Source organism: Tamandua tetradactyla, chromosome 22 (genome assembly GCF_023851605.1).
Source record: "Tamandua tetradactyla isolate mTamTet1 chromosome 22, mTamTet1.pri, whole genome shotgun sequence".
NCBI classification, from domain to species: Eukaryota; Metazoa; Chordata; class Mammalia; order Pilosa; family Myrmecophagidae; genus Tamandua; species Tamandua tetradactyla.
The window spans coordinates 28691047-28710335 of record NC_135348.1 but is presented as its reverse complement, the minus strand read 5'-3'; the positions used below and the strand labels follow the sequence as shown (position 1 = coordinate 28710335).

The window sequence follows — 19289 nt, the reverse complement described above, 5'->3', positions numbered from 1 at the left end:
CTTTGGTTCAGCAGTTATTTTGGAATATTTACTATATGCCAGGCACTATTCTAGGCAATGGGGATATAGCAGTAAAACCAAATAGTTAAAAAGTTTTTACTTCAAGGGACCTGCTAATCATATTGTGGTAGAATGTAAGCGTCTACATAGATTATCATCTTAAGAATCAGAAGAATACCATTCTTCATTTCTTTTAGTTAATTATCAGTAGATAGCTAACTACCAACACAGTAAAATTTGCCTACTTAACTAGTTTGTTTTGCTTTTGTACCCGATAAGCATGCTGGAAATATTAAAGAAGCTGCACGGTGGATGGATGAGGCCCAGGCCTTGGACACAGCAGACAGATTTATCAACTCCAAGTGTGCAAAATACATGCTAAAAGCTAATCTGATTAAAGAGGCTGAAGAAATGTGCTCAAAGTTTACAAGGGTTTGTACAACTAGTGCTCTTACTTTTTTTTACATGGGCAGGCACCGGAAATTGAACCCGGGTCTCCAGCATGGTAGGCAAGAACTCTGCCTGCTGAGCCACTGTGGCCCTCCCAGTGCTCTTACTTTTGAATTAAACAGAATATGAGCCAATTTGTATTTATGTACCTTGGTCATTTGTCAAAGTTTTTTGTTTTTTTTTTTTGCTAATTTTAATAACAAAATAGGATTTTCGTTAAATTCTTATATCAAAAAAATCAACTTCAATATGAAACATTTTCTTTTTAGTTGGCTGTACTAAACTTAAGATTTTTAAACTTTATTTTGATCTATGTTCAAATGAATTTTTTAGGGTTAAAAGAACTAATATTTATTGAGCATTTGCTATGTACTAGTATCTGTTTTCTTGATCTCAGCCCCCCTTTATGTTGACTTTTTATTAAATCTTTTGGAGAAGTATTTATGTTTCTTAGCAGTTAGAAGTATAATTTCAGTTTCTTCCATAATTAACCTCTATCCTCTTATTCCAAGAATGTTTAAAAAAATACAAATAGATTTTGAAATAATTCAAATTCAAAATCTTTAAAAATCAATTGACTAATATTTCCTTCTTAAATCCTGTAATAGAACAGTGTATTTGATAAGAAATGGTCTTAAAAAGATGTGATTTTCATATAGGAAGGAACATCAGCAGTAGAGAACTTGAATGAAATGCAGTGCATGTGGTTCCAGACAGAATGTGCCCAAGCTTATAAAGCAATGAATAAATTTGGTGAAGCACTTAAGAAATGTCATGAGATTGAGAGAGTAAGTATTTTATACACACACACACACACACACACACACACACACATATTTCTTCTTTTATTGTGTTATCATATGAAGGTTTTGGGCAATCTTACAGATTTTTCTCTTCAATAATTTACAGTAGATGATTTTAAAATTCAGTATTTCTTTTTTCAATTTTTATGATGGAACTATTATAGTCTGTTTTCTGCCGCAAGAATTTATCTTGAAAAACTCTGGAAATTTTGTATTTTGACTGTTTTTATCGATTTTTGAGCCTTTTTTCAATTGGTTGTGCTTCTTCAGTAGTACGTGCAAAGCTCATTAAGTAATCTTAGAAGCCTAGAATTTGTTGATAGCATATAGCCTTGATGTTTATAAGGTATAAACTTTGATGTCTTTTTCACATGTAATTTCTTATTTTCTGATTAAACCATTGTTTTCTTAGTCCGCTTCACTTTTGTTTCATTTCTATCACTGGTAGTAAGTTAGCTTTTCTTTTTTTTTCTTTTCTCACATATAAACATAGTTCACATAACTTCACATTTATAATATTATCAGGTAGAGAACACCACACAGAGCTTAGTCAAAATGTGGAAGTTGCTGGTTGCTTGACTTTCCTGTTAATTGATTTCTCTCTCATGCACCAGCATTACATTGGGTTCAGATGTGTATCTCTGAAAATGTACCAAATACTACATGTTATAAAAATGTGGGAGTGCTTGAAATATAAAAATTGAATGTCTAATGTGTGGATATACTATACACACCATTACATTTATTAATAAATTATGTTTGAGTTGTCATAATAGGTTTAAGTATGATTAAGGAACAGATAAATTTTTTTGTTTTTTTTTTTAATTGTGCTTCCTTTTCACTCAACAAATAATTCAGTACTTGCTGTATCTTGTGCTAGGTGATGGCCAACTATGTTTGCTTATTTCGTATGCAAAGTATTTATATCAAATGATTGTGATTTTAATAATTTTTATTATATTAGTTTTTATGCCAAGAAAATAATTCCAAGGCTTTTATTTTTATAGTGTTTTTATATTATTATAGTTCGGTATAATAATAAAAGAGATAATTTTGTTAGCATTTTATAGAAATCACTGACGACCAGTTTGACTTTCATACATACTGTATGAGGAAGATTACACTTAGATCTTATGTGGACTTATTAAAACTAGAAGATGTACTTCGACAACATCCATTTTACTTCAAGGCAGCAAGAATTGCTATTGAGATCTATTTGAAGCTTCATGACAACCCCCTTACAGATGAGAATAAAGAACATGAAGCTGATACAGGTAAAATATTCAAGGATTTCTTATTGTTTGAGCTAGTACATGTACATGTATTTATGTTTTTGTGTAATAAAATTTTTCCTGAACTTTTTATTAGCTTTCTTGTGTGAAGGTATTTATATGATTAGAAAATGATGATGCTTATTTTGTGCATTACTCTTGAGCAACAAATGCCACATTGTAAAAGTTCTATCTTTATACAATCTTCTTCAAAAACCAAGGCTACTGGAACACAGCTCAACAGTTTTAGGTCCTTCCCTCCACTACTCCAATGCACCATAAACTAAAAGGGGATATCTATGTAATGCATGAGAATAGACTCTAAGATAACCTCTCAATTCTGTTTGGAATCTCTCAGCCATTGAGATGTGATTTTGTCTCATTTCTCTCTTCCTCCTTTTTGTTAAGAAGAGTTTCTTAATCCCTTGATGCTGGGTCCCAACTCATCCTGAGATTTCTGTCCCAGTTGCCTGGGAGATTTACACTTCCAGGAGTCATGTCTCATGTAGGAGGGAGGGTAGTGAGTTCATTTGCCGAGTTGGCTTGTAGAGAGAGGCCACATTTGAGCATCAAAAGAGGCTTTCTGGGGATGACTCTTAGGCCTAGTTTTAAGTATTCCTTTGCAAGAATTAAGTTTCAGGGGGCAAACCCCAAGATCGAGGGCTCGGCCTATTGATTTGATTGTCACCATTGCTTGTGATAATATCAGAAATTCTCCAAATAGGAAAGTTGACTGTTTCTTCCTTTCTCCCCGTTTCCCAAGGGGATTTTGCAAACTTTATTCACTGTCCAGTCTCTCAGGGACTTATTGGGACAGCGCACTAACCTGGACAAACCAACAAAATCTCACGCCCCGTTCAAGATTCCATGTACTTATGGTGTTCAACTGACTGACCATACAAAACTTAAAATAGAAAATGTACTACCTAAAATATAAATTTTGAACCAAATAAACATCCATTACCCTGTATTCTGATTTACCTTAGTCCTATCCAGATCAGCTTCTTTCATATCTCTACTTAAAGTCATCACTTTTTTTTGGCTTTTTAAACAGTTCCTATATGTCCCCTGACACTGCCTTCCTACTAAAAATTGTCACTGTGAAAGGTCCAATGCTCAGTTTTCCAATTCCCTTTACACTCAGTTACCATTTTCAGACTTTTATATTTACATAAACTATACACACACATTTCAGAGTAGTTCTTTGTAGTTTTGTTTTCATTTTTTCGCCCATAAATGGGATTGCTAGATGTGAAAATTGCTGGAAGAACAGGTATCAGAATTTGAAGTGGTAACAAGTTGCTTTCCATAAAGGGTTCATCAGATTTTATTGCTACCAACACTGCATTGAGATTGTCTTATTTCAGTTTATTGCTAACACTGAAAATTATTGATCGTTCTACATTTTTTCTATTCTGGTTATCTAATTATCTAATTTGTACTTCTTAGATTTTTAAGAGTGGTGCATTTGCACATGTTTTCATGGGACATTTGGATTTCTTCTGTGAATTGCCTGTTCATATCTTTTGCTCATTTTTTAAAAACTTCTTGATTTTTAGGAATTTTTTATATTTGGGGTTTTTACCCTATTTTATATATTGCAGATGCTTTCTTCTTGTTACTTATGTTTTACCTTTGTTTATGGTAGGTGTGTTTCATTTATGCAAAAGTTTTAATTTTTATTAGAGCAAATTTAAAAAGATGTATATTTTCTATGTATTCTTCTAATACTGTTGTTATTTTTACATTTGACTCTTGAATCACTTGAAATTCATTTTTGTATATGATGTGAGATAGAGGGTGGCTCCCTGCCTCCCATCCCTCCAGCCCCGCCTTCCACCTCAAATAGCCTTTCTTCAACAGTACTTGACTAAGTCAACATATTCCACACTGATTTAAAATGCCACCTTTTTTATGAACTTAAATTCTGAAAAAGTATTGTGTGAGTTGCATGGTTTCTTGTCCTCGTATATATTAAAACTTACTTTAAAGACATAGTAACTAAAACTTCATGATACTGGCATCAGTACACTGATAGGTTTCTGTTTCTGTGGGGTGTTTTTTTTTTTTGCTGCTTAATCTAATACTATGACTTTAGAATTTTCTTTGTTATGTGTATAAATTTTTGATTCTATATAAATTCTAGAATTAGTTTGTCTTCTGGAAAGTTTCTTCTAGCATTTTTAATATGAATTGCATTTAACAAACATTATTATTGGGGATTGGTGGGTAAGGGCCTAAACAATAGTCTTTTCATATGAGAATGCATTAGTCTCCTTTTTATTTTTGTTTTTTAATGCATGTAGTATTACAGTTTTTGTATGTCAAGTTAGTATTCTTATTAAACTCTGGTATTAGGTTCAGTAATTTTTCATTTTATTTTTTAAATTTTCTATGTAGTCAGTTATATTCATCTATAAGCAGAAATACTTTATTTTCTTTCAGTATTTATGCTTCTGTTTATCTTTTCTGTGCTTTATTACATTGTTTAGGGTTGCTAAAACAATTCTGGCTTGTAAGTAAAATACTTAATAACAATGCTTCTAATGTTTAAATATATAAAGTCTGAGATTTACAGTAAATGTCTAATAGTTACCCTTTATTTTGTTGAGAAATTCTTTTTCTTTTTATGTTTTCTTTCCAGTAAATTTTAGAGTCTCTGTGACTAAATTTCTCTTATTTTGTTCTCTTATATGGGTGTTAGTTTGACTTGATATAGGAGTTTAGGGTCAAATGTTATTTTCTATATAAATATACATGTATACACAAAAATACATATATACATACACACTTTTTGAAAAATTAGGTCTGTATTATCTCCTAGCATGATAGAATTTTCCTTTGCTTCCTTTTAAGCTGACATTCTGAACCTCTATTGTGCTGACACAAATAATGACTAATACATGTGAAGTTGAGAATTATAGTGCTTATGCAGATAATTGCTGCTGAATTAAATGAAATAGGATTTGAATTTGTAATTTCTGATTTAATTACCTATGTGGTTGTTCTATTCTGTATTTTTGCATGGTGCCTCTATTGTCCTGAACTGATATCAGACCTTTTAAGTGGCAGGTAATATAGTATAGGGGCTGCAAACTACCCACTGGCTAAATCCATGCTGTGTTTGTTTTGGTAAATATATTTCTGGTTGCTTTTGAACTACAGCAGCAGAGTGTTCTAGTTTGCTAGCTGTCAGAATGCAATATACCAGAGATGGAATGGCTTTTAACAAGGGGAATTTAATGAGTTGCTAGTTTACAGTTCTAAGGCCGAGAAAATGTCCCAATTAAAACAAGTCTATAGAAATGCCCAATCAAAGGCATCCGGGGAAAGATACCTTGGTTCAAGAAGGCCAATGAAGGTTGGGGCTTCTCTCTCAGCTGGAAGGGCACGTGGCAGAAACGGCGTCCTCTGCTAGCTTTCTCTCCTGGCTTCCGGTTTCATGAAGCTCCCCAGGAGGCATTTTCCTTCTTCATCTCCAAAGGTTGCTGGCTGGTGGACTCTGCTTCGTAGTGTTGCTCTCTCTGAATCTCTCCTTCTCCAAAATGTTTCCTCTTTTATAGTACTTCACAAACTAATCAAGACCCACTCAAACGGGTGGAGACATGTCATCCTCTAATCCAGTTTAACAACCATTCCTGACTAAATCACATCATCCAGGGAGATGATCTCATTACAGTTTCAAACATACAGTATTGAATAGAGATTATTCTACCTTTATGAAATGGGATTTATATTAAAACATGGCTTTTCTTAGGGGGCATACTTCCTTTCAAACCAGCACACAGAGTTATGTCATTGCATTAGAAGCAGTATGGCTTGCAGTGTTGAGAACACTTATATTGCAGAAAAAAGTTTGCTGGCTCCTGGTATACCAGAGTAGAAAGAACCTAGGCATTGTAGTCAGAGTGAATAGATTTAAATCCTTGCTCTGCATTTTACTGTCACCCTAAAATGGTTATTTTTCCCATGAAAACACAGTTTTCTTATGCATAAAATTCTCTGTAATCCATGAAATTGTTGAGAACATTAAATTAAATAATGTATGTACTGTATCTAGCATATAACAAGGACACAAGTAGTAGCAATTATTTAAAAATAATTGAAAGATTAGTTATGTTGCCACCCATTCATAGCCTTGTGTTTTCAGAATGTAATTTCTGGTCCTAATTTCAGATTTTCTTTTTTAGTTTTAAGGTATTCTTTTCAGGAAAAAGAAAAACAGGGTTTTTTTTTTAATTAACTAAATAAAATTAACAACAAACAAAAACATTAACATATGATCATTCCATTCTACATATATAATCAGTATTCTCAATATCATCACATAGTTGTATAGTCATCATTTCTTAGAACATTTGCATCAATTCAGAAAAAGAAATAAAAAGACAACAGAAAAATAAATAAGATGGAAACAGAAAAAAAAAGATTATACATACCATACCCCTTACCCCTCCCTTTCATTGATCACTAGCATTGCAAACTAAATTTATTTTAACATTTGTTCCCCCATTATTTAATTTTATTCCTTATGTTCTACTTGTCTGTTGACAAGGTGTAGATAAAAGGAACATCAAAAACAAGGTTTTCACAATCACAGTCACATTGTGAAAGCTATATCATTATACAATCATCATCAAGAAACTCCTTTTGGGACACCCTGAACACATATATTCGTGAGCTTCATATTGTCATTCAGTTCCCTGAGTCCCTGCTCATATCTTTCCATTTTTTTCCCTATAGTTTCTGTTTCTTGTCAGATTTCAGATGTTCCATCCTCCAGTTCACTAATCCTATATTTTGCCTCTCGAAATCTACTATTGTAGGTTTGCATTGTTTTTTTCATCTCTTCTACTTTGTGCCTTTCATTCCCATAAGTTCAGCGATTTGATTTTTCAGACTTTCCATTTCTTCTTTTTCTTCCTTCCTTGCTTTCTTTATATCCTCCCTCATTCATTGATTTGATTTTTGATGAGGTTTTCCATGTCCGTTTGTATATTCTGAATTAATTGTTTCAGCTCCTGTATCTCATTTGAATTGGTGGTTTCTTCCTTTGACTGGGCCATAACTTCAATTTTCCTGGTGTGATTTGTTATTTTTTGCTGGCCTCTAGACATTTAATTACCTTAATTAGTTTATTCTGGAGATTGCTTGCACTTCTTTTACCTAGGGTTTTCTTGCTGGATGAATTTGTTGCATCTGTTATTTGACATTCAGTTCAGCTTTTTCTGGACCTCTAACTTAGGTTTTGTTTAACAGAGGAGAATTTTTCAGTTCTTGTTTTCTTGTTTCTTGCCCTGCTGGTATGGTGCCTTTTTTCCCCCACCCTTAGGAGGGTCTGTGTAGGTGTTATAGACCGTGGCCAGATTTTCCCAGACCAAACTGGCCTCCTGTCAGAGGAAAGAGTCACCTGCTTCAGTTTTCCCTGAGGGTGAGACCCAGCAGGTTAAAAGACTTTCCTGTGAAGTCTCTGGGCTCTCTTTTTCTTACCCTGTCCAGTGTGTGGCGCTTGTCTACCTGCAGGTCCCACCAGCATAAGATGATGCAGTACCTTTAAGTTTGGCAGACTCTCCTTGCTGGGGTTGTGGTGGAGACAGAGGAGAGGTTGTAGGCTGGTTTTAATGACTTCAAATTACCAAGCTCTGGTGTCTGAATTCCTTGAAGGAGAGATTCTACCTGAGTTGGGCTTCACCCCTCCCCTGGGAAGGAACAGACTCCAGATATGCCCTCAAACGAGCTTGTTTCTGCCTATGCCTGGGGCTGTTGTAGACTGACAAGTCCTGCCACTGTATCCAAAGGCAGTTAAGACTTTGTAGAAACACAGCCACAAAAACCTGTGTTTCTTTTCTTTTTTTCTTTTTTTTCCATCAGCGCAATGAGCGACCTCCACTTTGACCAGGTTCACCAGAGCTGGGGGCCTATTTTTAGTAGTCAGAATTTGTTAATTAATGCCACAGTTGGCATTTGGTTGGGCTCAGCCCCTGCTGCTGTTAAAGTCTCTTTCCTTTCCCCTCTAGGAAGCAGCCTGTGGGGGAGGGGCTCAGGCCACCGTGGCTTGGGATACTCGCAGTTCTGGGGAGGCTCGCAGCAGGTCCAGGTGGTCCAGACTGGAGTATGCTGTGTGTCCGATCACTGATGTGGCCCCAGGAGCTGTTCTGTACTGTTTCTGGTTATTTAATAGTTGTTCTGGAGGACGAACTAAAATGCGCACATTACTAAGCTGCCATCTTGGCCATGCCTCAGCAGGTTTGTTTTTGGTGTTTGTATTAGTTATCTGTTGCTGCATATTAAATTACCCCCAAATTTAGCAGCTTAATAGCTACTGAATGTCAAGAATTCAGGGCATTGTAACTAAGTGGTTCTAGCCCAGGATCTGTTATGAAGTTGTGCTAAGATTTAGGCTACGACTAGAGGATCCATTTCCCAAATGGCTCACTCACATTGCTCTTAACAAGGGCCTTACTTCCTTGCCCTGTGGGTCTCTCCATGGGGTTCTTGAGTTCCTCAAGCCATAGCAGTTGACCATGAGAAAGAGCAAAGAGGGGGCCATAACACATTTATGGGTCTGTTCCCTGACATCAGTGACACACCATCATTTGCTCCATATTCTAGTTTTTTAGAATTGAGTCAGCAGATACAGCCTATACTTGGAGAATCAGAGACATTATGGATGTATTTTAAACCCCACTTTTTGCCTTCTGGCTGCAAATTGTTTACATTACTCCTGCATGCAAAATACATTCCCTCCCTTCCAATGCCTCCGAGAGTCTCTTCCTATTAGAGCATTTGCTCAAAGTTCAGAATCTTATGTAAATCTGATGCAGGTACAGATGAGGCTCCTTAAGTGTACTTCCTTAAATTAAGTACAGCTCTTCAGGTATAGTTCTTCTCACTATGAACTCCAGTGAACTAAGAGAGACAACTTGGGAAAAAAAGAGAGACAACTTATCTACCACCTGTATACAGACCATTTTGGACAAGCATTGGCCGAACACTATAGACATTTCTCATTCAAAACAGAGGGAAACAGGAGGCACACAGGGGTTAATGGTTACATCAGTTCTTCAGTCTGGCCAGGAATAGGTTAGCAGTGCTTTGATTAGGACTCTAAGACTTGGGGATAACTGTGTTTGGCTTTTGATTCTGCCCTCTAGGTTCTCATTCCTCCATCTGAATCATCATTCCCTTTTCTTTAAAGTTAGTGTTTGTTTGTTTGATCCCTGCCAGTAGAATTTGAGAGGCCCAGTGGCCCCTTCATTTTATGTTTCTGCTCCTTCTAGACCTGATTGGCAGTATGTCTACACTTATAATTATTTTAATAACATTGTGGGTCTTTTGTTAGTTTTATTGGAATTCACATGCACAAATGTATTTACTGTGAGCTTCTGCAGAGTGGACAGCAACCTTAAGTTTCTTAAAAGCTCTATTGATTCATTGTGAGGACATGTGAGTCACACACCCTTAAAAATTTTTTTTTATTTTAACATTTGTTCCCCCTATTATTTATTTTTATTCCATATGTTCTACTCATCTGTCAACAAGGTAGATAAAAGGAGCATCAGACACAAGGTTTTCACAATCACACAGTCACATTGTGAAAGCTGTATCATTATATGATCATCATCAAGAAACATGGTTACTGGAACACAACTCTACATTTTCAGCAGTTCCCTCCAGCCTCTCCATTACATCTTGGATAACAAGGTGATATCTACTTAATGCGTAAGAATAACCTCCAGGACAACCTCTCGACTCTGTTTGGAATCTCCCAGCCATTGACCCTTTGTCTCACTTCACTCTTCCCCCTTTTGGTCGAGAAGGTCTTCTCGATCCCTTGATGCTGAATCTCAGCTCATTCTGGGATTTCTGTCCCACGTTGCCAGGAAGAGCCACAGCCCTGGGAGTCATGTCCTACATAGACAGGGGGAAGGTGGTGAGTTTTCCTACTGTGTTGGCTGGAGAGAGAGACCACATCTGAGCAACAAAAGAGGTTCTCCTGGGGGTGACTCCTAGGCCTAATTTTAAGCAGGCTTGACCTATCCCCTGTGGGGTTAAGTTTCATATGAACAAACCCCAAGACTGGGGGCTCAGCTTATAGCTTTGGTTGCCCACACTGCTTGTGAGAATATCAAGAATTCAACTTGGGGAAGTTGAGTTTTCCCCTGTTCTCACCATTCTCCCTCATTTTTGAAGGACAGTTTTGCTGGATATAGAATTCTTGATTGGCAGTTTTTCTCTTTTAATAATTTAAATATATCCTCCCACTGTCTTCTCACCTCCATGGTTTCTGCTGAGAGATGTATGCATAGTCTCATTGGGCTTCCCTTGTACGTGATGGTTTGCTTTTCTCTTGCTGCTTTCAAGATTCTCTCTTTCTCTTTGACCTCTGACATTCTGATTAGTAAGTGTCTTGGAGTACGTCTATTTGGATCTATTCTCTTTGGGATACGCTGCACTCCTTGGATCTGTAATTTTAAGTCTTTCATAAGAGTTGGGAAATTTTCAGTGATAATTTCCTCCATTAGTTTTTCTTCTCCTTTTCTCTTTTCTTCTCCTTCTGGGACACCCACAACACTTATGTTCGTGCGCTTCATATTGTCTTTCCGTTTCCTGAGTCCCTACTCATATTTTACCATTTTTTTCCTTATATATTTTCTTCAGATGTTTCATCCTCCAGTTCAGAAATCTCATGTTCTGTCTCTCGAAATCTGCCGTTGTAGGTTTCCATTGTTTTATTCATCTTTTTTTTTTATTAATTAATGGAAAAAAAAGAAATTAACCCAACATTTAGAAATCATACCATTCTACATATGCAATCAGTAATTCTTAACATCATCACATAGATGCATGATGATCGTTTCTTAGTACATTTGCATCGGTTTAGAGGAACTAGCAACACAACAAAAAAAGATATAGAATGTTAATATAGAGAAAAGAAATAAAAGTAATAATAATAGTAAAAAAAAAAAAACAAAAAACAAAACAAAACAAACCTATAGCTCAGATGTAGCTTCATTCACTGTTTTAACATGATTACTTTACACTTAGGTATTACTGTGCTGTCCATTTTTGAGTTTTTGTGTCTAGTCCTGTTGCACAGTCTGTATCCCTTCAGTTCCAATTACCCATTATCTTACCCTGTTTCTAACTCCAGCTGGACTCTGTTACCAGTGACATATTCCAAGTTTATTCTTGAATGCCGTTCACATCAGTGGGACCATACAGTATTTGTCCTTTAGTTTTTGGCTAGACTCACTCCGCATAATGTTCTCTAGGTCCATCCATGTTATTACATGCTTCATAAGTTTATTCTGTCTTAAAGCTGCATAATATTCCATCGTATGTACATACCACAGTTTGTTTAGCCACTCGTCTGTTGATGGACATTTTGGCTGTTTCCATCTCTTTGCAATTGTAAATAACACTGCTATAAACATTGGTGTGCAAGTATCCGTTTGTGTCTTTGCCCTTAAGTCCTTTGAATAGATACACAGCAATGGTACTGCTGGGTCGTATGGCAATTCTATATTCAGCTTTTTGAGGAACCGCCAAACTGCCTTCCACAGATGTTGCACCATTTGACATTCCCACCAACAGTGGATAAGTGTGCCTCTTTCTCCGCATCCTCTCCAGCACTTGTCATTTTCTGTTTTGTTGATAATGGCCATTCTGGTGGGTGTGAGATGATATCTCATTGTGGTTTTGATTTGCATTTCTCTAATGGCCAGGGACATTGAGCATCTCTTCATGTGCCTCTTGGCCATCCGTATTTCCTCTTCTGGTAGGTGTCTGTTCAAGTCTTTTTCCCATTTTGTAATTGGGTTGGCTGTCTTTTTGTTGTTCAGTTGAACAATCTCTCCATAAATTCTGGATACTAGACCTTTATCTGACATGTCATTTCCAAATATTATCTCCCATTGTGTAGGCTGTCTTTCTACTTTCTTGATGAAGTTCTTTGATGCACAAAAGTGCTTAATTTTGAGGAGCTCCCATTTATTTATTTCCTTCTTCAGTGCTCTTGCTTTAGGTTTAAGGTCCGTAAAACCGCCTCCAATTGTAAGTTTCATAAGATATCTCCCTACATTTTCCTCTAACTGTTTTATGGTCTTAGACCTAATGTTTAGATCTTTGATCCATTTTGAGTTAACTTTTGTATAAGGTGTGAGATATGGGTCTTCTTTCATTCTTTTGCATATGGATATCCAGTTCTCTAGGCACCATTTATTGAAGAGACTGTTCTGTCCCAGGTGAGTTGGCTTGACTGCCTTGTCAAAGATCAAATGTCCATAGATGAGAGGGTCTATATCTGAGCACTCTATTCGATTCCATTGGTCGATATATCTATCTTTATGCCAATACCATGCTGTTTTGACCACTGTGGCTTCATAATATGCCTTAAAGTCCGGCAGCGTGAGACCTCCAGCTTCTTTTTTTTTCCTCAAGATGTTTTTAGCAATTCGGGGCACCCTGCCCTTCCAGATAAATTTGCTTATTGGTTTTTCTATTTCTGAAAAATAAGTTGTTGGGCTTTTGATTGGTATTGCATTGAATCTGTAGATCAATTTAGGTAGGATTGACATCTTAATTATATTTAGTCTTCCAATCCATGAACACGGTATGCCCTTCCATCTATTTAGGTCTTCTGTGATTTCTTTTAGCATTTCTTTGTAGTTTTCTTTATATAGGTTTTTTGTCTCTTTAGTTAAATTTATTCCTAGGTATTTTATTCTTTTAGTTGCAATTGTAAATGGGATTCGTTTCTTGATTTCCCCCTCAGCTTGTTCATTACTAGTGTATAGAAATGCTACAGATTTTTGAATGTTGATCTTGTAACCTGCTACTTTGCTGTACTCATTTAGTAGCTCTAGTAGTTTTGTTGTGGATTTTTCCGGGTTTTTGACGTATAGTATCATATCGTCTGCAAACAGTGATAGTTTTACTTCTTCCTTTCCAATTTTGATGCCTTGTATTTCTTTTTCTTGTCTAATTGCTCTGGCTAGAACCTCCAACACAATGTTGAATAATAGTGGTGTTAGTGGACATCCTTGTCTTGTTCCTGATCTTAGGGGGAAAGTTTTCAATTTTTCCCCATTGAGGATGATCTTAGCTGTGGGTTTTTCATATATCCCCTCTATCATTTTAAGGAAGTTCCCTTGTATTCCTATCTTTTGAAGTGTTTTCAACAGGAAAGGGTGTTGAATCTTGTCAAATGCCTTCTCTGCATCAATTGAGATGATCATGTGATTTTTCTGCTTTGATTTGTTGATATGGTGTATGACATTAATTGATTTTCTTATGTTGAACCATCCTTGCATACCTGGGATGAATCCTACTTGGTCATGATGTATAATTCTTTTAATGTGTTGTTGGATACGATTTGCTAGAATTTTATTGAGGAGTTTTGCATCTGTATTCATTAGAGAGATTGGCCTGTAGTTTTCTTTTTTTGTAATATCTTTGCCTGGTTTTGGTATGAGGGTGATGTTGGCTTCATAGAATGAATTAGGTAGTTTTCCCTCCGCTTCGATTTTTTTGAAGAGTTTGAGGAGAGTTGGTACTAATTCTTTCTGGAATGTTTGATAGAATTCAGATGTGAAGCCATCTGGTCCTGGACTTTTATTTTTAGGAAGCTTTTGAATGACTGATTCAATTTCTTTACTTGTGATTGGTTCGTTGAGGTCATCTATTTCTTCTTGAGTCAAAGTTGGTTGTTCATGTCTTTCCAGGAACCCGTCCATTTCATCTAAATTGTTGTATTTATTAGCGTAAAGTTGTTCATAGTATCCTGTTATTACCTCCTTTATTTCTGTGAGGTCAGTAGTTATGTCTCCTCTTCCATTTCTGATCTTATTTATTTGCATCCTCTCTCTTCTTCTTTTTGTCAGTCTTGCTAAGGGCCCATCAATCTTATTGATTTTCTCATAGAACCAACTTCTGGCCTTATTGATTTTCTCTATTGTTTTCATGTTTTCAATTTCATTTATTTCTGCTCTAATCTTTGTTATTTCTTTCCTTTTGCTTGCTTTGGGATTAGTTTGCTGTTCTTTCTCCAGTTCTTCCCAATGGATAGTTAATTCCTGCATTTTTGCCTTTTCTTCTTTTCTGATATAGGCATTTAGGGCAATAAATTTCCCTCTTAGCACTGTCTTTGCTGCGTCCCATAAGTTTTGATATGTTGTGTTTTCATTTTCATTCGCCTCGCGTGGTGGGGGTGCCAACCGCCGCGGCCCGAGGGAACCGCCTGCCCAATTCTGCCAGCTGGCCTAGGAAGGAGGAAGGGAGGGACTCCGGCCGCTTGCCGTCCCGCCCCGTAAAGCCCGTGCCCCTCGGGGATCTCACCGGAGGTGGTTCTCCCAGACAGTCAGCCGTTCCAGGATGGGGTACGCCGTCCCTTTGATCTCCGTCGTGTCTCCGGGAGCTGCTCTGTATCGTCTCCACTCCCCCAGTAGCTGTTCTGGAGGAGGAAAGTTGAAGGTGGCAAGGCTGTCGAGGACGGTGGCGGAGGAGCCGGTGAAGGCGGAAAAGGGCACGGTGGTGGTTGGAGAGCCGCCGGAGCAGGAGGAGAAAGGGAAGGATGAGATGGTGGATGGAGCACCGCCGGAGCAGAAGGGGAAAGAGAAGGGCAAGATGGCGGCGGGAGCGCCACCGGCGGAGAAAGAGGGAGAGGAGGGCTGGCTGGCTGGTGGCGGGAGCGCCGCCAGCAGAGAAAGAGGGAGCGGAGGGCTGGCTGGCTGGCAGCGGTAGCGCCGCCGGCGGAGAAAGAGGGACAGGAGAGGGAGAGGAGGGCTGGCTGGCTGGCGGCCTTTTTCATCTCTTCTACCATACCTTTCATTCCCATAAGTTCTGTGATTTGTTTTTTCACACTTTCCATTTCTTTTTTTTGTTCATTCCTTACCTTCTTTGTATCCTCCCTCAATTCATTGATTTGGTTTTTGATGAGATTTTCCATGTCTGTTCATATATTCTGAATTAATTGTTTCAGCTCCTGTATGTCATTTGAATTGTTGGTTTGTTCCTTTGACTGGGCCATATCTTCAATTTTCCTAGTGTGATTTGTTATTTTTTGCTGGCATCTAGGCATTTAATTACCTTAATTAGTTTATTGTGGAGATTGCTTGCACTTCTTTTACCTAGGGTTTTCTTGCTGAATGAATTTGTTGTCCATCTGTTCTTGACATTCAGTTTAGCTTTATCTGGACCGCTAGCTTACGTTTTGTTTAACAGGAGAGAATTTTTCAGTTCTTGTTTTCTTGTTTCTTGCCCTGCTTGTATGTTGCCTTACCCCACCCCCCACCCCACCCCCACTTAGGATGGTCTACTTAGGTATTATAGACTGCAGCCGGATTTTCCCAGACCAAAGTGTCCTCCTTTCAGGAGGAAAGAGTCATCTGCGTCAGTTTTCCCCGAGGGTGATTCCTAGCAGGTTGAAAAACTTTCCTGTGAAGTCTCTGGACTCTCTTTTTCTTATCCTGCCCAGTATGTGGTGCTTGGCTGGGGGCATGGTGGAGAGAGAGGAGATGTTGTAGGCTGGTTTTAATGGCTTCAAATTACCAAGCCCTGGTGTCTGAATTCCTTGAGAGAGGGATTCCACCTGGGTTGGGCTTATCCCTCCCCGGGGGAACACACAGGCTCCAGACAAGCCCTCAGACAAGTTTGCTTCTGCTTATGCCTGGGGCAGTTGCAACCTGAGGAGCCCTGCTGCTGTATCCAAACACAGTCAAGCCTTTGTAGAAACACAGCCACAAAAACCTCTGTTTCTTTCTTTTTTTTTTTTCTTTTTCTTTCAGCCCTGCCACTTTGGCACTGGGGCAAAAATGAGCGACCTCTGCTTTGACCAGGTTCACCTGAGCTGCTAGGCCTAATTTTAGTAGTCAGAATTTGTTAATTAATTCCACAGTTGGTGTTTGGTTGGGCTCATCCCCTGATGCTGTTAAAGTCTCTTTCCTTTCCCTTCTGAGAAGCAACCTGTGGGGGAGGGGCAGCCACCACGGCTTGGGGAACTCACGGTTCTGGGGGGACTCACAGCCAGTCCAGCTGGTCCAGATTGGGGTACGCTGTGTCTGGTCACTGATGTGGCCCCAGGAGCTGTTCTGTATTGTTTCTGGTTATTTAGTAGTTCTTCTGGAGGATGAACTAAAATGTGCACATTGTTAAGCCTCCATCTTGGCCTGGAAGTCTCCTCCTCCCTTAAAATTTTTAGAGGGACTTTTGCCTGATTAGTATTCTGAGGCACCACCTTTCTGAGATCTGGGTCTTAACAAATGATTTTAAAGCCAAACCCTCAGCTTTACCTCTTGATATTTTTCCTAACAAGGCCTTGGATTTGAACTTGGCAACAGTGTTGCAAAACTTTCTGCCATTACCGTACATGTTCCTCAATTCACGATAACATTCCTCACTTCCCTATTATGCCCTCGTATGCACGTTTTTCAAAGTCTATATTTCTATAACAGTTTAAGGCTGGTCAAGGTTTTGCTAAAACTCTTGAGGTTTGTTGACCTCTGCTGGTAATTTCAAAGCCATGCTCACATTTGAGGTCTTTTATTATAGCAGCGCCCCTATTTCCAGCTCCTCAAATCTGTGTTATCTATCACCACATAACAAATTACTCAGAAACTTAACAGTTTTAAATAATGGACGTTTATCGTTTCTGTGAGCCAGAAATGTGGCTTCACTGTATGGTTCTGAAAGTTCAGGGTCTCTCATGAGGTTCCAGTCACGATGTCAACCAGGGCTTTTGAAGGGTTGACTTGGATAGCGGGTCTCCTTCCAAAATGGCTCACTCTCATGGTTTCAGATCTCAGTTCTTCATCACATGGATCTTTCCATAAAGTTGCTTGGGTTTCTTCACAACATTGCAGCTGGCTTCCTCTGAGATAGTGATCTAAAAGAAAACATGGAGAAATCCACAGTACTTTTTATGTCCTGTTCTGGATTCCACACATCTTTACTTTATAGCACATTCTGTTCATAAGAAATTAGTTATTAAGTACAGCCCATAGTTAAGGAGAGAGGAAATGGGCTCTGCCTTGTCAGAGGAATTTGTGGGCATATCTTAAAATCCCTACAGTGGTTGTGTATTTTGGAATGGCTTATTTTATTTCCCAGTACTAACAAGTGTTATCCAAATAAATATTGATTGGACATAAACAGCTTTCAAATGTGTTGCTTGAAGTCTAAACAATATAGATTTTTCACTTTATTATAGCATGTTTATCAGTGATTTTCATTTTTTTAAAATAAATTCCAGTTTGTACTTTAAGGGGTATTGTTAAATTCTCAGTATCAAATTCTGATTTATCATTTCCTTTATTCCTTTAACAAATATTTGAATGCTTTCTGTATATTTCAGCATGGTATTAGGCCTTGAGAATGCAGAGATGAGTAAGGTGAGGTTTCTTCCACAAAGGAGTTCACAACCTAACAGGAAAAACACATGTATAAACAATGTATTATAAAAAGCAGACTATATAAGGCATAGTGACATCAGAGAAGACGATGAATAACTATTTGAGGAGCTTAAGGATAAATAAGGGAAAGCATAGTCCAAAGCCGTAATGATGGGAAAGAGTTTGTTATATTCCTGGAACTGCAAGTAGATTGTGCTGCTGAAGGAACTTGTATGCTTTGTAGTAGATGCATGTTTATACACATACCACAACTGATTGCAAAAAAAAGTTTTGAGGAGGTTCCTTTGTTCTCTATCTGATGTGGAACCATTGAAAGGCTAGATATGCATAGTCACATGCGTAAGCATGATGTTCAGTATTTTAATAGGTGTTTATATGAGAGTATTTAAATAATAGTAGTAATTGATAGTTACTGATCTCATTAACCTGCTTATAATTTCATTAACACTGCCTACAGCAAACATGTCTGACAAGGAGTTAAAGAAGCTACGTAATAAACAAAGAAGAGCTCAAAAGAAAGCCCAGATAGAAGAAGAGAAAAAAAATGCAGAAAAAGAAAAGCAACAGAGAAATCAGAAAAAGAAGAAGGATGACGACGATGAGGAAATTGGAGGTCCAAAAGAAGAGCTTATCCCTGAGAAACTGGCCAAGGTACTTAATAATAATGTTTTCACAGTTCAGTGAGATTTTATGACCAGGTATTATCATTTTTATATTGTCTCATTCTGCCAATTTGATTATAGATTTCAGAGCCAAAAATTACTTTTATTTTTAGTCTTCCTTCTTTAAAATTTTCTTTTCTGTGCATATTTGAGGTCTAAATCTTGAACTAATGGTTCTGCTCCATAGTAACCTAGTATGGTATAGTGAGAAAAGTTTTGGCTTTTGAGTCATTCTGATCTGGGTCTAGATCTAAGCCCCTTGACCTTGGACACTTTGTGTAACCTCTAATGATTTCCTTATCTATAAAAATAGGACTAATAATCCCTACTAGACAGAAATTTGAGGATTAGAGAACATATATATGCAGAGCATCTAGTTTTAATTATAAGAAGTAAAAAATTGCAAGTTTTATGCTTAGGCTGAATTGACTTTGTTATAAAGTAAGGACTCTATCTGCCCCCCCCCCCTTTTTAAAGTTTATTTTTCTATGTGTATCTCTTAACTGTTTTCAGTTTTCAGTATTTCTTTACTGAACTTTCCCATTTAAACCTATTATCTTAAAAGTCCCTCAGTATTACCCCAAGCCAAAATGTGATCTGCTATTTTTAAGCACTCAGCTGAAAACAAGATATTCATCGACACATGAACCATTTTGATTAATAACATACCTATATACTTTTTTTCTGACCCAT

At 37.6% G+C, this 19289-nt stretch overlaps 1 protein-coding gene across 7 annotated transcripts in view; it reads left to right on the top strand.

The window, feature by feature from the left end:
* The window catches only part of NAA15 (N-alpha-acetyltransferase 15, NatA auxiliary subunit), a 133585-nt gene that overhangs the window by 98833 nt on the left and 15463 nt on the right, over positions 1-19289 (top strand). For all 7 annotated transcript variants that reach the window (XM_077139995.1, XM_077139992.1, XM_077139990.1 and 4 more), the window contains exons 12-15: positions 280-432; positions 1110-1238; positions 2314-2527; positions 18392-18585. In XM_077139995.1, the coding sequence (XP_076996110.1) occupies positions 280-432; positions 1110-1238; positions 2314-2527; positions 18392-18585 (690 nt within the window). The remainder of the gene's footprint in view (positions 1-279; positions 433-1109; positions 1239-2313; positions 2528-18391; positions 18586-19289) is intronic.